Source organism: Falco cherrug, chromosome 1 (assembly GCF_023634085.1).
Source record: "Falco cherrug isolate bFalChe1 chromosome 1, bFalChe1.pri, whole genome shotgun sequence".
Taxonomy (NCBI): Eukaryota; Metazoa; Chordata; class Aves; order Falconiformes; family Falconidae; genus Falco; species Falco cherrug.
Window position 1 is genome coordinate 112775594 of NC_073697.1, and position 15966 is coordinate 112791559.

A 15966-nucleotide genomic window follows, 5' to 3' on the forward strand; every position below is an offset into this window, starting at 1 on the left:
CAGGCAGCTCAGTTGTTGTTCCTCCCCTGCAAACTGCGTTGTATTCGAGTCACACCCGGGAGGCTCGCTGCAGCCGTGCCAGCCAGAGACCTACTCCGATTGAAAACCCGCTTAAGACACGCTGCCAGCCCCTCTGACAACTCCCTTGGGAAACTCTGCGCTAACCTCAATGCTTTATTCTGGTGTAAGCTTTATAATATGTAGTTCTCAAAGGTTTGCTTTAAATAACTGAAAACTAACTCTCATGGTGTCTTTTTCCCTTCCCTCCCGTATTTCTTTGTAGGTTGTAGCTACTGGTGCAATAACGGGCTCCACCTTGCATGCTTCCATGTGTTGTATCCTAACTGGCAACTTGGACAATCACCTTCCATTTAGAAAAGCAAAACCAAACCACGAAATTAACCCATGGACATAATCAACACTTTATCAGACTTCTCCATTTCTCCCTTTTTCCGCTTGGTGTGGGCTGTTAGCTTGAATAACAACTCCTGTCTGCAAGAAGTTACTGTCTAACAGCGTGGCCATCTTTCACTTCTGAAGCGTTTCAGCAGGCTTTCCTCCGGGAAAGGGTCTAGTGATCCGCGCTCTAACTAACCGGGTGCAAGCGACAGAAAGTGCTGTGTCCTGCCCAGCAGGCTGGGGTTTTCCTGGAACTGGTGCGATTTGTGCATGTCCTGCAAGTCTCGCGAGGCCGAGGGGTGCAGTTTCCTAGTCGCAGTCTGAGGTTATGCCTGTTGTCCTTAAGGCTGGACTGTGGCTTGAAGGTCGCCTGAAGGGAACAGGTACATTTTCACAGGCAGAGCTGATGACCGAACGCTCCACTCGCGCTGCAACCTGACAAGAGTTAAGGGCCAGTTTGTGCCAGTTCTCCCTTGGGACCCACGTCAATTTTGTCAGGGGCTGGATGAAGCTGGTGCGGTTCCTGAGTGGAAAGAAGGACGGTCCTTGCTCTGCTCGGAGCAGACCGCAGTCCCTTAGCCTATGGGGGACCAGGCCACAAGTGGTGTCCAGAACTGGCCCACGGCGGTCAGCCGGGACCAGCTACAATGCTGTGTAAGAGGAGGAAAGCAAGAGCATCCTTCAGTTCCTCCTTCTCCTCTCCCCCGGAAAATCTAGTGCTTTGAATTTTATGGTTTGCTTCTGTTTACATCCCCTGTTCAGCAAAATGTCTGACGTAACATTAGGGGCTTTGCAGAATTGTAGGTAACAGCAAATATGTGCCTTTTTAGAAAAGGTCTTTTCTCATTCTTTACCGATTCACGATTTTTGAAAAAATAGCTTGTTTTGGAGGGGAGAGGATAGGGACAGAGGATAATATGCACCAAGAACCAGAGAGGTTTCTGCCATCTTCAGTGAGGACAAATACTCCCACGTACTCATTCTCTCAGAAGGGCTCCTGCAAGAGCTCATGTATTCAGGCTCTGCTTTGCTGTCACCTGAGTGCATGTGTGTAGGAAGGCATTTTGAAGTGAAAATGTTTCTAGCTATGCTAACAGTTCAAGGGCGAAGGAAAAGATATCTTTCTGCACTTGCTACAGTCTATAAAGAGGAGGAAATGGGTTTGTTTTCTGTTTTTTTTTGTTTTTTTTTTTTACCAATTGATGTGCCCTGTCAAAACACCCCTTTCTCTTAAAAAGAAAATTCTGTAAGTCATTTTTTCCTTCCCTTCTACTTCAAGGAAACCCAGTGCCCACTGAAGACAAGTGTTGGGCTTCTACTCACCATAGGTACATACAGAATCCCCCTGTTTCTCCAATTTGAGGCAAATCAGATTTGTGCTGTATGTTTCCACTGATGAGGTTAGCATGAATAAGTTCATGTGTTTGCTGCTTAATTACTTAAGCTTCTTTTCTGGGTGAAGTTGTACGAGATCAGAAGCTAACCCATTTTAGTTCCTTTTATAGGACTGTAGCTGTGTAAGAAAAATCAAAAATAAATAACTCTTTCCCTCTCCCTTCTCCTCTCCCTCTCCACTCTTTTCAGCATTAACAGTAGCAAAGTTGTCCTGCGTTTTGAAAGATTTGGCTTGGGAATCCTGGAACCAAGTAATCAAAAGATATAGCATGGTGTGTAACTGTCTTGTGATAACATTGTCTGCCTACTTACACAAAGCGTCAGAAATCTTCACTGAATCTTCCAAGCTGAAAGCCGCACGACCATCAGTTCACAGTCCCGCGGTCTCTGTAAAGTCTGCATTCTGCCCGAGCACCAGCAGTTATTTAAAGAATGTTTACATGATACTTTTGTGTGAACTATATTTTTTTAAACATAATAAACAGTGAATCAAGTTTAACTACAGCCATTTTCAGATAGCACTGAAAAAAAGAACTGTTTCTAGTTCCTTCTTATGTCTGTGCTAAACAGGAGCTCTCTTCTGCCTCAAAGCGTTTGTTTTCCCTGAGAGAAATGGAACTGGCTTGTTTCAGAACGGCACTGCATCTAGCGTGAAGGGCTGGAGTGCCAGCTTGCATTTTTCTTTCGTTAAGGTAAAAATCCATCTGTTGCATCGTGGTTTGCCCAAACTGATCGCTGAGCCCTGAGGTTTGTTTCAGCAGGGCTGGCCCAAGCTCCGGGTTACCCTGGTGCAAACCTATCGCTAGGAGAGTTTCTGATCGCGTGAGGCTGTGTCTCAACTGAAGACTCCAGTGCTCTTCTACACAGAACTCACAATGCAGCTGCTTGTTCTCACACAATCCCATAGGAAGCTGAAGACTTGCTGGCCTTTGCAAAAATAAAACCAAGGCTTGTTACAGCTCTGGGTACAAGGGTCAAACTCTACTTTTTTAGCTTTAGGCACAACAAGTTCTAGCCCCCTAAACCAGCAGCATTTCTGGAATTACAACACTGACCAAGCAGACTTGACTCTTACTGCCCTGATCACCATTTCATTTGTAGAAGAAAAGACATTTTCCGGCACTGCAGGAAGAGTCAAGGGAAAATGGCATCCCTAAATAATGCATTAAATCAGGTCTTAGTGCACAGAGCTTGGTCAGAGATGCGAAGTCATTCCACACACACAGAGCGTCCCCAGCTCCTGCAGCCGGTCACATTGAAGTCTGCAAGCTGAGAAGCCTGGGCCTAGAGCAGTTGCTCTGGGGAAAACTTAACAATGAGAGAAATCTCACAGCCAGGAAGGTGACATCTGGATCTAAAGGACCTGACTCAACCCAACAGCTCAGACTTGTTTCAAAGGTTAATTTTAAGACGAGAATAACCAACTACACCCTCCTCCAGTGTGTAAGATGGAGGTTATAAAGGATACATCTGCTTACTGCATTTAAGGTAACAGATGCATCATCCCACTGGCAAATGAATTGCAAGCAGCATCGACAGAGGCTGCGTTGTGCCTCCCAATCACATTCCTCTGCCGCCTCCTGCCAGCCAGGGTAGGGGGATAGCCCTCATGGTACAAGGAACATTCAGATCCTTTCTGTCCTTACAGTGCTTCGTTTTGTTGAGGTAGTTTGTTAGGGCTCTCTGGAAGTCACCAAGTTTCATGTCTCCAACAGCACTAGAGCACGTTACAGCCCCACAGACCGTTCGCCACCATTGCAAGGGTTCGGCGCGAGGGCTGCAGGGAGGGGAGCTCTGAAGGCCCTGTGGGGCCAGCAGAGTGACAGGCACTCGGTGTGGCCGGCTGACTTCTGTAGGAAATTAAGTGGCAGAAAAAATTCCTGAATTCTGTTGAGCAGAGAGCTTCGCTCCTACTATGTGCACGTCGGTTGTAGTCTCTTACGAATATTTTGACAAATTAGTGACTTTTTACATGTGTCTCAGATATAAAAGAAAAAAATTGGTGGTAGCCAGGTGCAGCACTGTGGTACTCTCTTGACCCCCTTCCTCTCCCCCACCTTCATTAAAGCAAATAAACCTCCTCCAACTCTACTTTCTATTTAACCTACACCCCTTGGTTCTCAAGATTTGCTGCTGTTTGTTGTCTCTCAGTAATCTTGTGTCAGCAGTTTTAAGCAGAATTTGTTTTCCCAGCGAGTACTGCTTAAATATCAACAGCACAACACAAACCTAAAGTGAGGAGAAATGTGCCACTGGGCACCCGTGGCACGCTGAGCCCCCCTGCCTTAGGGAAGGGCAGAAGCTGCTGCTGGATGCAAATTGTTACTTTACAGCCTGCAGTTCTGCGCAGCCTTCAGCTAACTCCGTGCTTGAGGGAGGCAGCAGCGTTGGCACGCTACTCGTGATTTACCCCTGCCCTCTGTGCGTAAACGGGTCCTGAACGCTGGGACACCCACAGCTGCTCACTGTGGCAACCAGTTGCCCAACCTGCAAATAAAAAGCGTTTCCTTGCTGTTCCTCAGCAGCGACGCTCCTGTGCCTGCGTGCAAGGGCTACGCTGGGAAAGCAATATAATCTCAATTTTTTTCTAATAAGATGACTGGCTAGGAGGAGGACAGACAGCACTAGATGACCAGCCAGATTAAAACAAAATAATTTTTAAAAAACAACAAAAAAATGCCACCATTTGTCTTTCCTAAGACTGCCCTCAGGTGTAACTCGAACGCGGTCTGTGCAGACACCGCAGGTGCGGGGCTGCGCGAGCCACATCCAGCCCTGCTGCGCTGCGAGGTCCCAATGCCGGCGGGAGGCTCGTCCCCCGGGACCTGCCTTCAGTCATGAGACTGGGGATTCTGATTCAGCCTGGCCTTGGTTTGTATTCAACACCCAGAAATTGCTCTTGAGAGCAAAACTCAGCCTCTGGGACCCAGCAGGTCAGAGAGGAGAGACTGATCACCGTCTCTGGGAGAATTTTTGTTTTAATCAGCTGGTGTAAGAACCTGGCGACTGAGCGACACCAGTGGAGCTGCACAGCTGTGGGCAGAGCTCTCTGACCCTCAGCGCGTTGCAAGCCAAGCGGCCGTCGCTGGGTTGTCCTGTTCCATGGTCTGCGGACCGACCGTCTCCTCAAGTGCTGGCGCAAGAGCACGACGCAGGGAACGCCCGGGCCGTTCCAGAGCTGTAAATGTGAAGCTGGCTGTACAATGCTGCTACAGAAGCCACACGTCAGTAGTGAATGTAAATGGAGTCTAATATGGTGAAAATGGACACATTTTCTTTTCAAATGTGATGTAAAGTTTGTACAGTCAAAAATTTTTTTTTATATTTTCTATCAACTGAGTGTCTTCCAGAATTGCTATTAAATTAATTAAAAATTGTTAGTATTAACAAGTTTCTGTATTAGTTTATGCAACCAGCAAAAAAAACAACAAAAACCAAGAAAAGAGTGCACTCTATACTGATGAAATTCTGGATATGTAGGAATCTTTTCAGTGAATAAATCTTTGCTCTGGATAAAGCAAGTCTTACGGAAGTGTGGTTTGACCTTCCCCCCCTCATATCCTTGTAGCCAAACTAAACAGAGCAGATTTCCACGGTGACCCCCCGGCACAGCGCAGCGCAGGGCAGGGGAGCGCTCCCCGTCCCGCTGCGGTTTGGCTGGGGGGCTGCGGAGCCCGACCCGGGACAGCAGGGGCACGCCAGGGGCCAGGCAGCGTGTGCGGGCAGCAGAGAGAAACGCTCGGTGCCTTTTCACACCGCCTGTCAGCGCTCGCCCTCCCAGAGGTGACGGCCAGCGGTGGGAGACCCCTCTGCAGATCGCAGTTGGGAATTCAGGGCGGTGTACTTAGAGCAGAAACCGTGGGAGGTGCGTAGGCAGAGAGGTGGTGGGACAGAGATGGTGGCTGATGTGCAGGGAGGTCACCTGCTCCTGTCATCACTTTTCCTGCGGATCCTCACGCCCTCCCTGCCCTTCGCTTGTCACAGCGAGGCAGCAGTAGGGGGTTCCCTGCCATTTCCCCGTTTCCTTTGCCACACCTGAGCCTGACGGCCATGGGGTGATGCGAACTGGACGGGTCGGCCCTTGACGAGGGAATGACCAGAGCAGGACCCTGCTGACTGGCAGCGCAGACCCTCTGCGGCACACAGAGGCCCACAGGCACGCATGGAGCCCCGGCCCTGCCGAGGCTGGGGGGGGCTTGCCAAAGCCGCCCTGCCCCACGAGCTCAGCCGAGGGGTGGGCAATGGCAGGGAGCCAAGTGCGTGTTAAAAACCTTTCTCTGAACTGGGCAAGAATAAGCAACTATCGTGACAGAAGTGGTCCCACTTCTAGAAATCCTGTTGGAACAGAGAAAGTCTCAAATAACACGCTGAAGTAAAGGGTGACAGAAGTCTCAGGTTTAGCTCGTGTAAGAAAAAAATAAGATTAGAAAATAAATAATCAGCATCACAGCTTTTGTCTGTAGCCCTTGCTGTGTCTAACAGCTTGCTTTCGCTAGACTGACTTGTTAGTCTATGGCCTTTGAGCCCATTTGCTTTCCTCCCATTATACCGGCTGTCAGTCCCCGTCTGCCTCCCACAAACGAGATACAAGCGCGTGTCTTTCCTGCGGGCACGGTTCGTATTGTGCCCTCTCTCAAGTCTCGTCTCGCAGGCCTTCACTTACAGCGCGGCTGGCTGCGCGCACCGCGCACCGGGCTCCGCGCTTTTCTTTCGGCTCCAGCTCCGCTTCTCGCAACAAAGCGCATCGGGGCCGGGGCTGGGCTGGGGGCCCGGCCGCCTCCGCACGATGCGGTCCCTGGGGTGCGATCGCCTCCTCGTGGCTGCTGCCCGTCACTGCAGCCGCCAGGCCCCTGCCCCGCTCCCCCGCCCAGCGCACGGGGCCAGTTTAAGGGATGCTGAGTCCACCTGCAGTTACCAAAGACAGTTTTTGCTCCTGGATAAGACGGGCCAAGTTGTTCCGCGGGTTACGAACGCCATCACTGCAGTTTCTCGAAGCGCTAGAGCATGTTGAGAAGCTGCTTCCCACCCCCAAGCCGCTCACGGCCTTCCCTCAGACCCCCACCACCCCTCTCCATCCTTGCTGCCCGTGCCAGGGCCGATGCGCACTCATTAGCCCCGCATTAGCCCTGCCTGCGCCTAAAGCTGCCCTGGCACCCTCCTGCCCCACGCGATCCCTTCCGCCACCTCCCCAGGGAGGCAGGAGCTCTGCCAGTCTCCTCCTGCACCAGCACGCTGCAGCAAACCGTGGCCGTTTCAGCGCGGGAGCTCCCGGCTGCACACACAACCCTGGCACAGCCCCATGGGACCACAGGGTGCTGGGCACCCGGGCCCTCGCCAGAGCTGCTGGCAGCACCCCGACCCCCCCAGGTCCTGCCATGGCCTTGTCACCTGCAGAGCCAGGAAAAAGTTGGGCCAGCGAGGCCGTGGAGGCTGCTGTGCCCTCCACAGCGGAAGCGACATTGTGGTGTGTAAATTAATCCCAGGAACGTTACACTGCTGCCAGACAGCTTTACACTGAAAATAACGGCAGCACTGTATTGTCTGGCAGGGAACAGGCCAAGGCATTATAAAAGCGCTATTTTACATTTCATCCATCTTATCTCAATCTTTCATATGCAAACAATAAAAAGCTTAAGATAAATTGAGCTTTGTTGTCTTTCATCAAGAATAAGAAACAATTAATTTAACTCTCAATTAAACTTGAAGGACAAGGTTATTTAATTTAAAAAAACCAAACCACCACATCCTCAATCATACAGGTTATATTCCACCAGCTGTGAACCAGAGCAGTTTGGTATTTGCGGGGCCACAGTGACATCCAAGTGCCAGCGATGCGGGGCACGGCGCTAATGCGGCACCAAGGTGGGCAGCAAGCGGGAGCGAGCAGCGCCTGCTCCCTGGGCAGCGCCACTTGCCTCGGATCCAGAGGCGCTTCAACGCTGCCACTGCGCCTGGAGTGGCTCAAGCTGGTCTGCAGGCACAAGCGGCGCGTGGCAGCACCGTGCCTATCACTAGCTCACCCTGCCAGCTTCTGTCAGAAAACAAGTTCTCATTCCCATCAAAACGATCCAGTGTGGCACTGGATCACTCACACAGCTGGAAAGCGAAGGCTCGGACTGAACTTCTCCGCTGCTGCACAGCAGAACAGTGAGAGCTACATGCAAAAGCCGCAGCCCCTGGCCGCAACGCAGCCTGTTAGCCCAGCACGTCAGCCCTCACGACCAACAGGTTTACAAGAGCAACCTCACAGAGATGCGACAAACGGGAAGGTTTGTGTTTACTGTCTACCTCTTGCTTCCCCTGTTAAATCTTCACCTTCCTCTGACCCAGATGTGCTGCAGCTCTCCCCACTGCTCTCTCCCCCTCTGCAGGGTTGGATCTACTGTGACCGCCCGTGCTTCCAGCTGGCCATGAGGGGACACCTGGTTTGATTGCACCTGCGAGGTTCCCAGCCTGCAGCAGGTCGACACGCTTGAGACTGGAGATGTTCCTCTGACCCAGGCTCTAGCTCAGAGACAAGATCCCACGTGCAGCCTGGCAAGCCATTATATGTCACAGTAAGACGTCAGTTAACATTAGCAGCCATCTAGGAAATCTACCAAAGCACATTTTGTTAGAAAAAACTGAAATCAAGCACCTGTTTCCTGCTGAAAGCCTAAAACCACTTGTTAACCTATGATTTATATCACACAGCGTACTACTACTGCTTAGATCATATTCTTAGATTTTTAATAACCTTTTCGCAAGACTTCTTTTTCTTTGATGAATAGTCCAAGAATTCTTTTTCTCACAAAGACAACCAAAGCTTTTTCCCCCCTGCTTCTTTTTTTCCTGAAGCAACCAGTACCCACATCTCAATGGAGACAAACTCAAGCACAAAACAGAAACCACTTCTAGCTCCAGACAGCTGCAATTTAACACTCAATTGCATTTTAAACCTTAAAATCTGAGGGGATCATTGTTCGGCCCTACCGAACCTTACTTGTTGTTCAAGCACTCGGTGCACATGAAACATCTCAGTGCAACCACAGAAATGGCGATTCATTCAGAAGAGACACCAGGTAAGAACCCACAATACATCAATCAGGCTACAGATGAACCGACTGAAGCAAGATCCAGGAAAACTGGACACAACACATCACAGTTTCATCCTGTCTCAGAGCTCCGTCTGCCCTTGCCCATGGAAAGCAGCGGTGCACACCCTCCCCTCCTGGCCCAGCCCTGCCTTCCCAGCAGGATTACTGGGGCAGGCGAGTCGCCCACCCACCCAGACCTCCCCTCATTTCACAATGCACATTCAGAGAGGAGAACCTCTTAGCACAGCTATAACATAATACATCATTTCAATAGAGAAAAAAAAAACCATAAAACTTTCACCTACCTGAACTCCTCCTGCCCTCGCTGTCCCAGAGGTTGCCAGCCTGCGGTTTGTGAGCCACCACGCTGTCCGCTGTCATCGTCTTCCACACCTCTGCCTGCAGAGCTCAGCTGTCCGTCCCTGGCAGCCCCCCCAAGGCCCCACGCCCCTCCGGCACGCTGCACCGGGCACCGCCAGCACGGCACCGATGCCGGTGGGCTTGGCCGCTGCTTCAACTGGCAACGCTTAACTTTTCTGAGCGTTTACCCTAATGGAAGGCTTGAACTTGTGTTACTTCTCAGCTATGCAATAACGTACTCGTGTGTCCTATCCACATATTCCTTTGCTTTTCCTCAAGGAAAGAGCTTAAGTTAACAGATGTTACTTAAAAACAGGTTAAAAGTACACACAGACTGCTACTGTGATCACTTGGTGCTAGATTGCTCAACAAATTTGGGGAACAGGTTCGTATGGCCCAGCCCTGCGCATTGATGGGCCAGAGGCAGCAGGCAGTGGATCTATACTGCAGGGCTAGTGGCTCACCCAGCCGGCACAGGGACAGGCAACTGTCTGTGGCCACCTGCAGTTCGGCTGCACCGAGCTGCCTGCTCCCTCGGGGAGCACAAGGGAGTTGTACCAATAACCAAAAGCGGCCAGAGAACCTGGCTAAGGAAAAGTCTGCGTTCAGTGCCTTGGCATGCAGCTGGATTCCATTATAGCCATGTAAGTTGGGCTTAAGTGCTAATGAAACAAGCCACTAATTGCTTCAGAAAGTGTTAATCTGTAATTCTCTGTCAGGTCCCAAATCAGCGAAGTGCATAGTCGTCTCAGTAACTTTCAGCCCAGAATAGTTCCTCTGCCTCTAGCAGTATTACTCAAGTGCTTAAACTAATACATACTGCTTAAATCCTGTACTGACTTGGGGTTGTAACGAACACTTTAATAGCCACAGAACAGGCTATTTGGTCACCTCAAGGATTTTAAAAGGTGTATTTTGTGTCTGGTTTCTTAAATGAAGTTTCAGCTTTTATCTTGGAATAGAATAATTATCCACCGACCTTAACATCTGCACTTTATCTTCCCCATTTATTGCTGTAGAAAAGCAATTATACATAGCTTCAGATCAGAGCTGCAATTGAAGTTAACTTACAGTTAGGACCAGTTTAAATAAATCCTCAAATACATGACACAGTTCTCTGGTTTTCTTAATCCCTTCCTCTAACTGCCTTCTCACCTCTCTGCTAGGGAGAAATTTTTGCAATGGTGGAACTGAGATGAAAAGGTCCTGCAGTAAAACTTGCCTCACGGAAGGTTATGTGACTTCTGAACTTATACACTAACACTTGTGCCTCTTGCTCCAACATGTCAGAGGCCCGTGAAGGAACAGGTGCCCTTGCTTCCCTGGCTGGCAGGTTTCAGTGGTGCCTCATATCTTCAGGACATGGCATTACCAAAGCGCACCCCAGTCTGCTCTCAGCTTGGTATAAACAGCATATAAACTTTTTTTTTACTGAGCTTCTGACCCTCCAAATGAAAATGAACTACAGTCCTTCAGTACCCAAGCAAGCATCTATAAAGGATTATGATAATGCTTTAAAGTAAGTGATTAGTTAAAAAATATGCCTGAGATACAAAGAAAACATCCTGGCAAGGAAATTCACCTATTTAGTCACATGGACAGAAAACGGGTTGTGCAGTAATGCACCTCCCAAACAGGCACAGAGCATATTAGTGCTCTGAAGTATAGAACTTATTTCTTCCATTTCATACTTTTGTTGCAATCGTTTGAAGTCGTAGGACTCTGTGAGCCCTTGGCTTATGGAGAGCTTTCTTAATGGAAAGTGCAATCAGTTTGTTCCATTTCCATCCCACCCCAAAAATCTAAAATCAGAAAACACAAACTAAGCATGAAATAACACCAACAGGCGCCCATCAGGACTCCATACTTGCCAGGAACCTCCTCTGTCCTTCACTCTTTATAGCTGTTGTCTGACATGTCCTGTTCTCTACCATCACTGTCCACATCCTGTCATCTATGCTGTATTTTTGATCTTATGTTTAAGGCTGTCCTGAAGCACATGTGAAACACACTGTACATACATGGCACTGTTGACTTTTTCTCAACTCTTCCTTCATCAGATTCCAGCTCCTGGAGACAAGGGATGACATGAAAATCTTACCTTAACCTTTTTTAATACGATCAAATAGCCCTGGTAATTTTAGAGACAGAACTAAAAGCTCTGACACAACCAAAAGGCATAGAAAGAGCCGAAGTCAAAGCATAACTAGTGAAAAATATATTGCTCTCATTGCTATTTTATATTCTTGCAGTTTGCAAGCCAATCTCACAATCTATGGTGCTAATCCACACTTTCCTGGCAGTAACAAAACCCCATAACTAATCTTAGGCAGACCGCATAACTCCTGGAGACGGACTCTTGACTTAGGGAAGGAGCATTGGTTGGAGCCCAAAATCCACTTCACCAGAACATGAGAACTAACATACCTACCCCTACTTTGTTAGGCTGAAGGCAATAGCAAAAAGTGGTACATTTAATCCACACCAACTTGTTTGTCTCAATATAAAGGTGTCTTTTATTAAAAACAAATCAGGCAATCACAGCCTAGAATTCAAACGTACAAAGTGCTTTAGAATTTTCTGAACCTTACTGCCACAGGGTCTGTAACAACAACAATTCAGGTTCAAGTACCTGAACCACAGAAAGCAGAATTCAGAACTACTGCCTCCTCACTTACACACATTGGAAGTGTGTGCACCAGGTATTTCCACTTATGAACCATTATATTATTATCTCTTCTGCAAACATTGCTTCAGATTCAACGTGTGTGACTTTATAATTCCAAGTGACACAACCATCCATTTAATTGCTTTAAAGTGAAATAATAGGCACAGTAAAACAATCTGATTTTTTTATAAATTCACCAAGACAAACAGTACATTTCAAAAAAAGATTTCAGTTCTAGCTTAGAGTAAATAACTTATTTATGTAACTTTATGTAACGTACTTACACAGAGTAAATAACTTATGCAACTTATAGTAAATAACTAAATTTTCCTTGTATTTAGAAAAAATAGCAGATTCATATCAGCATAGATAGTATTACAAAAATAATTTGCATCACCACTATTAAGATAATCTATTAAAAGAAGTTTTAGAATAAATAGCAACAAAAGTTAAATTTAGTATTTTTCATAATTAAGGCTGAGGTTTAGAAGTCAGATCCTACAATCATATACATCTGTATGACTTAAGATGTATAAGAAAGAGGATCTGACCCCTTGTTTTTTGAAAATAACAACAAATGTGCAAGTATTGTCTAAAACATAAGTTGATTTGTTCTTGGACTGGTGGGTTGCAAAGCTCTTACACCTCTTTTGACATCATGTGGGAATGCAGCCCCAAATATATCTTCATGGTAACGCTTTTGGCTCTGCAAAAAAAAGAAAGGAAGCCCAAGACGTGAATTAAATGCAGCTTGCTCATCCTTATATAGCAGTTAAGTAACTAAAAGGTCCTTTTGCATTCGTATGACTGGTTCTGTGCTGGTGACCTTGTTCCTGTCCATACAATGAACCTGTCTGAATCCCAGGCAGACATGCTCCAGCAGAAGTTCTGATAGCAAAAGGGTCCTATAAAGCCAGCAGACCCAGGCACTGTGTTTTTAGTGATGAGCCCACTAATTTCTAAAACTCACTTTCCTCTGTTGGTACAATGAAGTATCAAACTCTTGATGTTCCAGACACACTGCAAAGCTGATGTCCACACCCCAGCTGGAGACACTGGGGGAAATGGTAGATGTAAGAGAACAACGTTACGTGTCACTTACACCCTAACTGAACAAAAAATGTGTTTTAAATCATGGTGGGTGGATTAAACTGATCACTTAGAGCTTTTTTCCTTATATATTCTGCTGAAGAGAAGCTCATGGCAGCCTGCAAGATCTTGAGTGTGACTTTGAAGACTTCTGTAACCCATCCTGGAACACTGTCTGACTGGAAAGAATGCCTTGTGTATCATCACATACCTTTAGCTGGAAGAAGTACTCCTCTGCCTGTTGCTCATTAAGATTCAGGTATTTTGCTAGCAGCCCTTTCAAAGTCTGAGCAACATCCTTGGCCATGTGTACATCCCCACAGACATACAGATGCCCTTCCTCCTTATGCAAGAGGTTGCACACTTTGGTCTCCAACTTGCTTTGAAGGATGTCTTGAACATAGACCTTAGAAACAGAAAAAGGATCGTTAAACAAGGTTTCTCAAACGCTGCTTTGGCTATTGACTTTTCTAAATTCAATGTGGGTCTACACAGGAAGGTTCTAAATGCCCTAGCTATTTCAGCTGTGTGTTGCACCACAGCAAAGAAGAAAAATGTCTTGACACTGTCTTAACAAGCCCCAGATTTGGTGGCTAGGCCTGTCTCCTGATTAAACTAGAGAGACTAAGACTCTTCTTTTTTAGAACCAGTTACAACTGCCAAAGTTTCCTAACTTGCCAGGAGAGTAGGATAGCTAAAAAAAGGATAGCTTAAGTGCTGTTGTTTTCTCCAATCAAGACTTAATCTAAGCAAAATTAATTTCCAGGGTCAGGTCACTGTGTCACAGGTCACTGTGTCACATTAAAACAGTGACAAATGGCCAGAGCCAAATAATTTCTAACTCATGGGTTAATCAAATCTTGTAATTTAAGATTCCTGCAACTGTTCCAACTTACAGTTTCACAGGCTGTTTGCACTTTAAGTGCCTCTCTATATGGCAGTGAGGGGGTTATATATATATAGCTTACTTGTACTGAAGTGCACAGTGAGATTCTCCCTTATTTTGAAGGAGTGAGGCCTTTTGTCACTTGTCCAGAATGTACTGAAGCAAAATGTAGCATTTTTTAAATTATTTTTAAAAATTTTTATTTATTTAATTATTAGTATTTTATTATATAGAAAAGAATAAAAGAAAAACATTTCTTTTAAATAATTGTTAAGCAGAGCCTCAGTCTTAACTCTAGGGACTATTGTGGAAGGAGCCAACCCTTAAAGAACAAAGGAACTAGCCTTACCTTAGGTTGGCCAGGTTGTCTGGAGTAAGCTGTATAGACTTCTTTCAGGACTCCCTTCCTCTTCATCTCATCAGTTTCTTCTTTGTAGATGTGATCCATGTCTGGCTGCCGGCAGCCAAACAATAATGTCATGTCACCACCTTTGATCCCTGAAACCAACATTGGAAAGTTTTTTGTATTTCCTGGTAAGGCCTATTATCTGATGACTATTCCCATAGAGGGCCCCGTTGCCACAGTAACGAGCTGCGCAGAGCTGTCTCTTTCACAGCTGGAATGCTGCGCTCAGTTTTGGTCCCTGCTAGATAAAAAAGATGTGGACAGGCTGGAGAGGGCCCAGAGAAGGGCCACAAAGATAACCAAAGGACTGGGAAGACTGATGCTTGAGGAAAGGCTGAGAGAACTGGGTTTGCTCAGCCTTGAGAAAAGAAGGTTTAGGGGAGACCTACTTCAAGTACTTTCAAGACCCAGTACTTCAAGGGTGGCTACTGAGAAGACTGAGACTCCCCTTTTACAAAGAGTCACATGGAAAAGTTGAGGGGTAATGGGTACAAGTTACTCCTGGGGAGATTCTGATTAGACACAAAGGGACAATTTTTCACGTTGAGAACAATCAGCCATTGGAATAACCTCCCCAGGGAAGTGGTGGATTCCCCAACACTGGACACTTTTTAATATTCAGCTGGACAGGGTGCTGGGCCGTCTTGTCTAGACCATGCTTTGGCCAAGAAAGGTTGGACCACATGATCTTTGAGGTCCCTTCCAACCTGGTATTCTATGATTTTATAATTAGCCTTTCTCACTGAGCACCTGAGAAGGACAGTGTGTGTGTCTATGTGTGACAACTTCTAATTTTAGGGTCTTGCAGTAGAATCGAATCTGCCCAAGTCCTTGGAGAACTATGTGGAACCACCTGTTGGAGCAGGTTCCCCAAACAGGCCGACACCAGCAGGCCAAAGTGTTTCCTCTTCATACTGTGGCCCCTTGTGTGAGCACCTGGGGCAGTTGCTGAACATACAGTATTTACAAGGATACATGGGCTGCTCCCTCCAAGTGATCAAATACCCCAAGACCACCAGAATGGTTTCAAGGGGGATGGATTAGTTGTTTCAGTGCAGTGTCAATCGGTCTTGGGATGACAAATCTCTACGGTGTTTACTTGGCTAATGTTTCTTGGTGTCTCCCTCTGCAGAGGTTTTGTTTGGAGGAGTAGGGATGCCTTCTGCTGCCAGATGAGTTATGGCCTCCCTTTTGGAGCAATCCCCATAAGTACCTTTCTTTTCCAAGTCATGGAGACGCTGCAGCCAGAAACTTCTGAAGGGAGCAATTCCTGTTCCAGGACCGATCAGAATGCATGGCTTGGTTGGCTCCTCTGGGAGCCGGAATTCATTAGCACTAAAATGCAAAAATATGTTAATTAGGTACTTAGTTTGACTGACATCTCAGTGTCAGTTTCCTGAATGCTTTTGAGCAGCACAGTGTAAGTCACCGATTTCAAAAGAGTAATGGGGCTTAACTTGGTGACAGTTGCCTCTTGTTTCCTTAGCTTTATTTGCTCCATAGCGGATATGCTGAGAGGGGAGATGGTGTCATATGAATAGAATTCTTTCAGAATTTTCTAATGATTTATGATTTTACTCAACATAACATGTGGTAAAGGATCTCATCTCTGGGAGACAGGGAGCTCCTTCTCTTCTCAAACAAATATTCCCACTTTCTGTCACCAGTCACTTGAAAATCATTTGCA

The 15966-nt window shown here is 46.8% G+C and overlaps 2 protein-coding genes across 5 annotated transcripts in view; one reads left to right on the forward strand and one right to left on the reverse strand.

Moving 5' to 3' along the window:
* KSR1 (kinase suppressor of ras 1) overlaps positions 1–5321 on the forward strand; it is a 73685-nt gene extending 68364 nt beyond the window's left edge. Inside the window, exon 20 of the mRNA XM_005439833.4 lies at positions 1984–5321. Within this exon, the coding sequence (XP_005439890.3) occupies positions 1984–2062 (79 nt within the window). The 3' untranslated portion in view covers positions 2063–5321. The remainder of the gene's footprint in view (positions 1–1983) is intronic.
* A 6384-nt stretch (positions 5322–11705) lies between these two features.
* NOS2 (nitric oxide synthase 2) overlaps positions 11706–15966 on the reverse strand; it is a 36490-nt gene continuing 32229 nt past the window's right edge. For all 4 annotated transcript variants that reach the window (XM_055696351.1, XM_027806343.2, XM_014280481.3 and 1 more), the window contains 4 exons: positions 15493–15614; positions 14223–14371; positions 13199–13393; positions 11706–12604 (listed from right to left, as the gene is read on the reverse strand). In XM_055696351.1, the coding sequence (XP_055552326.1) occupies positions 12491–12604; positions 13199–13393; positions 14223–14371; positions 15493–15614 (580 nt within the window). In that variant the 3' untranslated portion in view covers positions 11706–12490. The remainder of the gene's footprint in view (positions 12605–13198; positions 13394–14222; positions 14372–15492; positions 15615–15966) is intronic.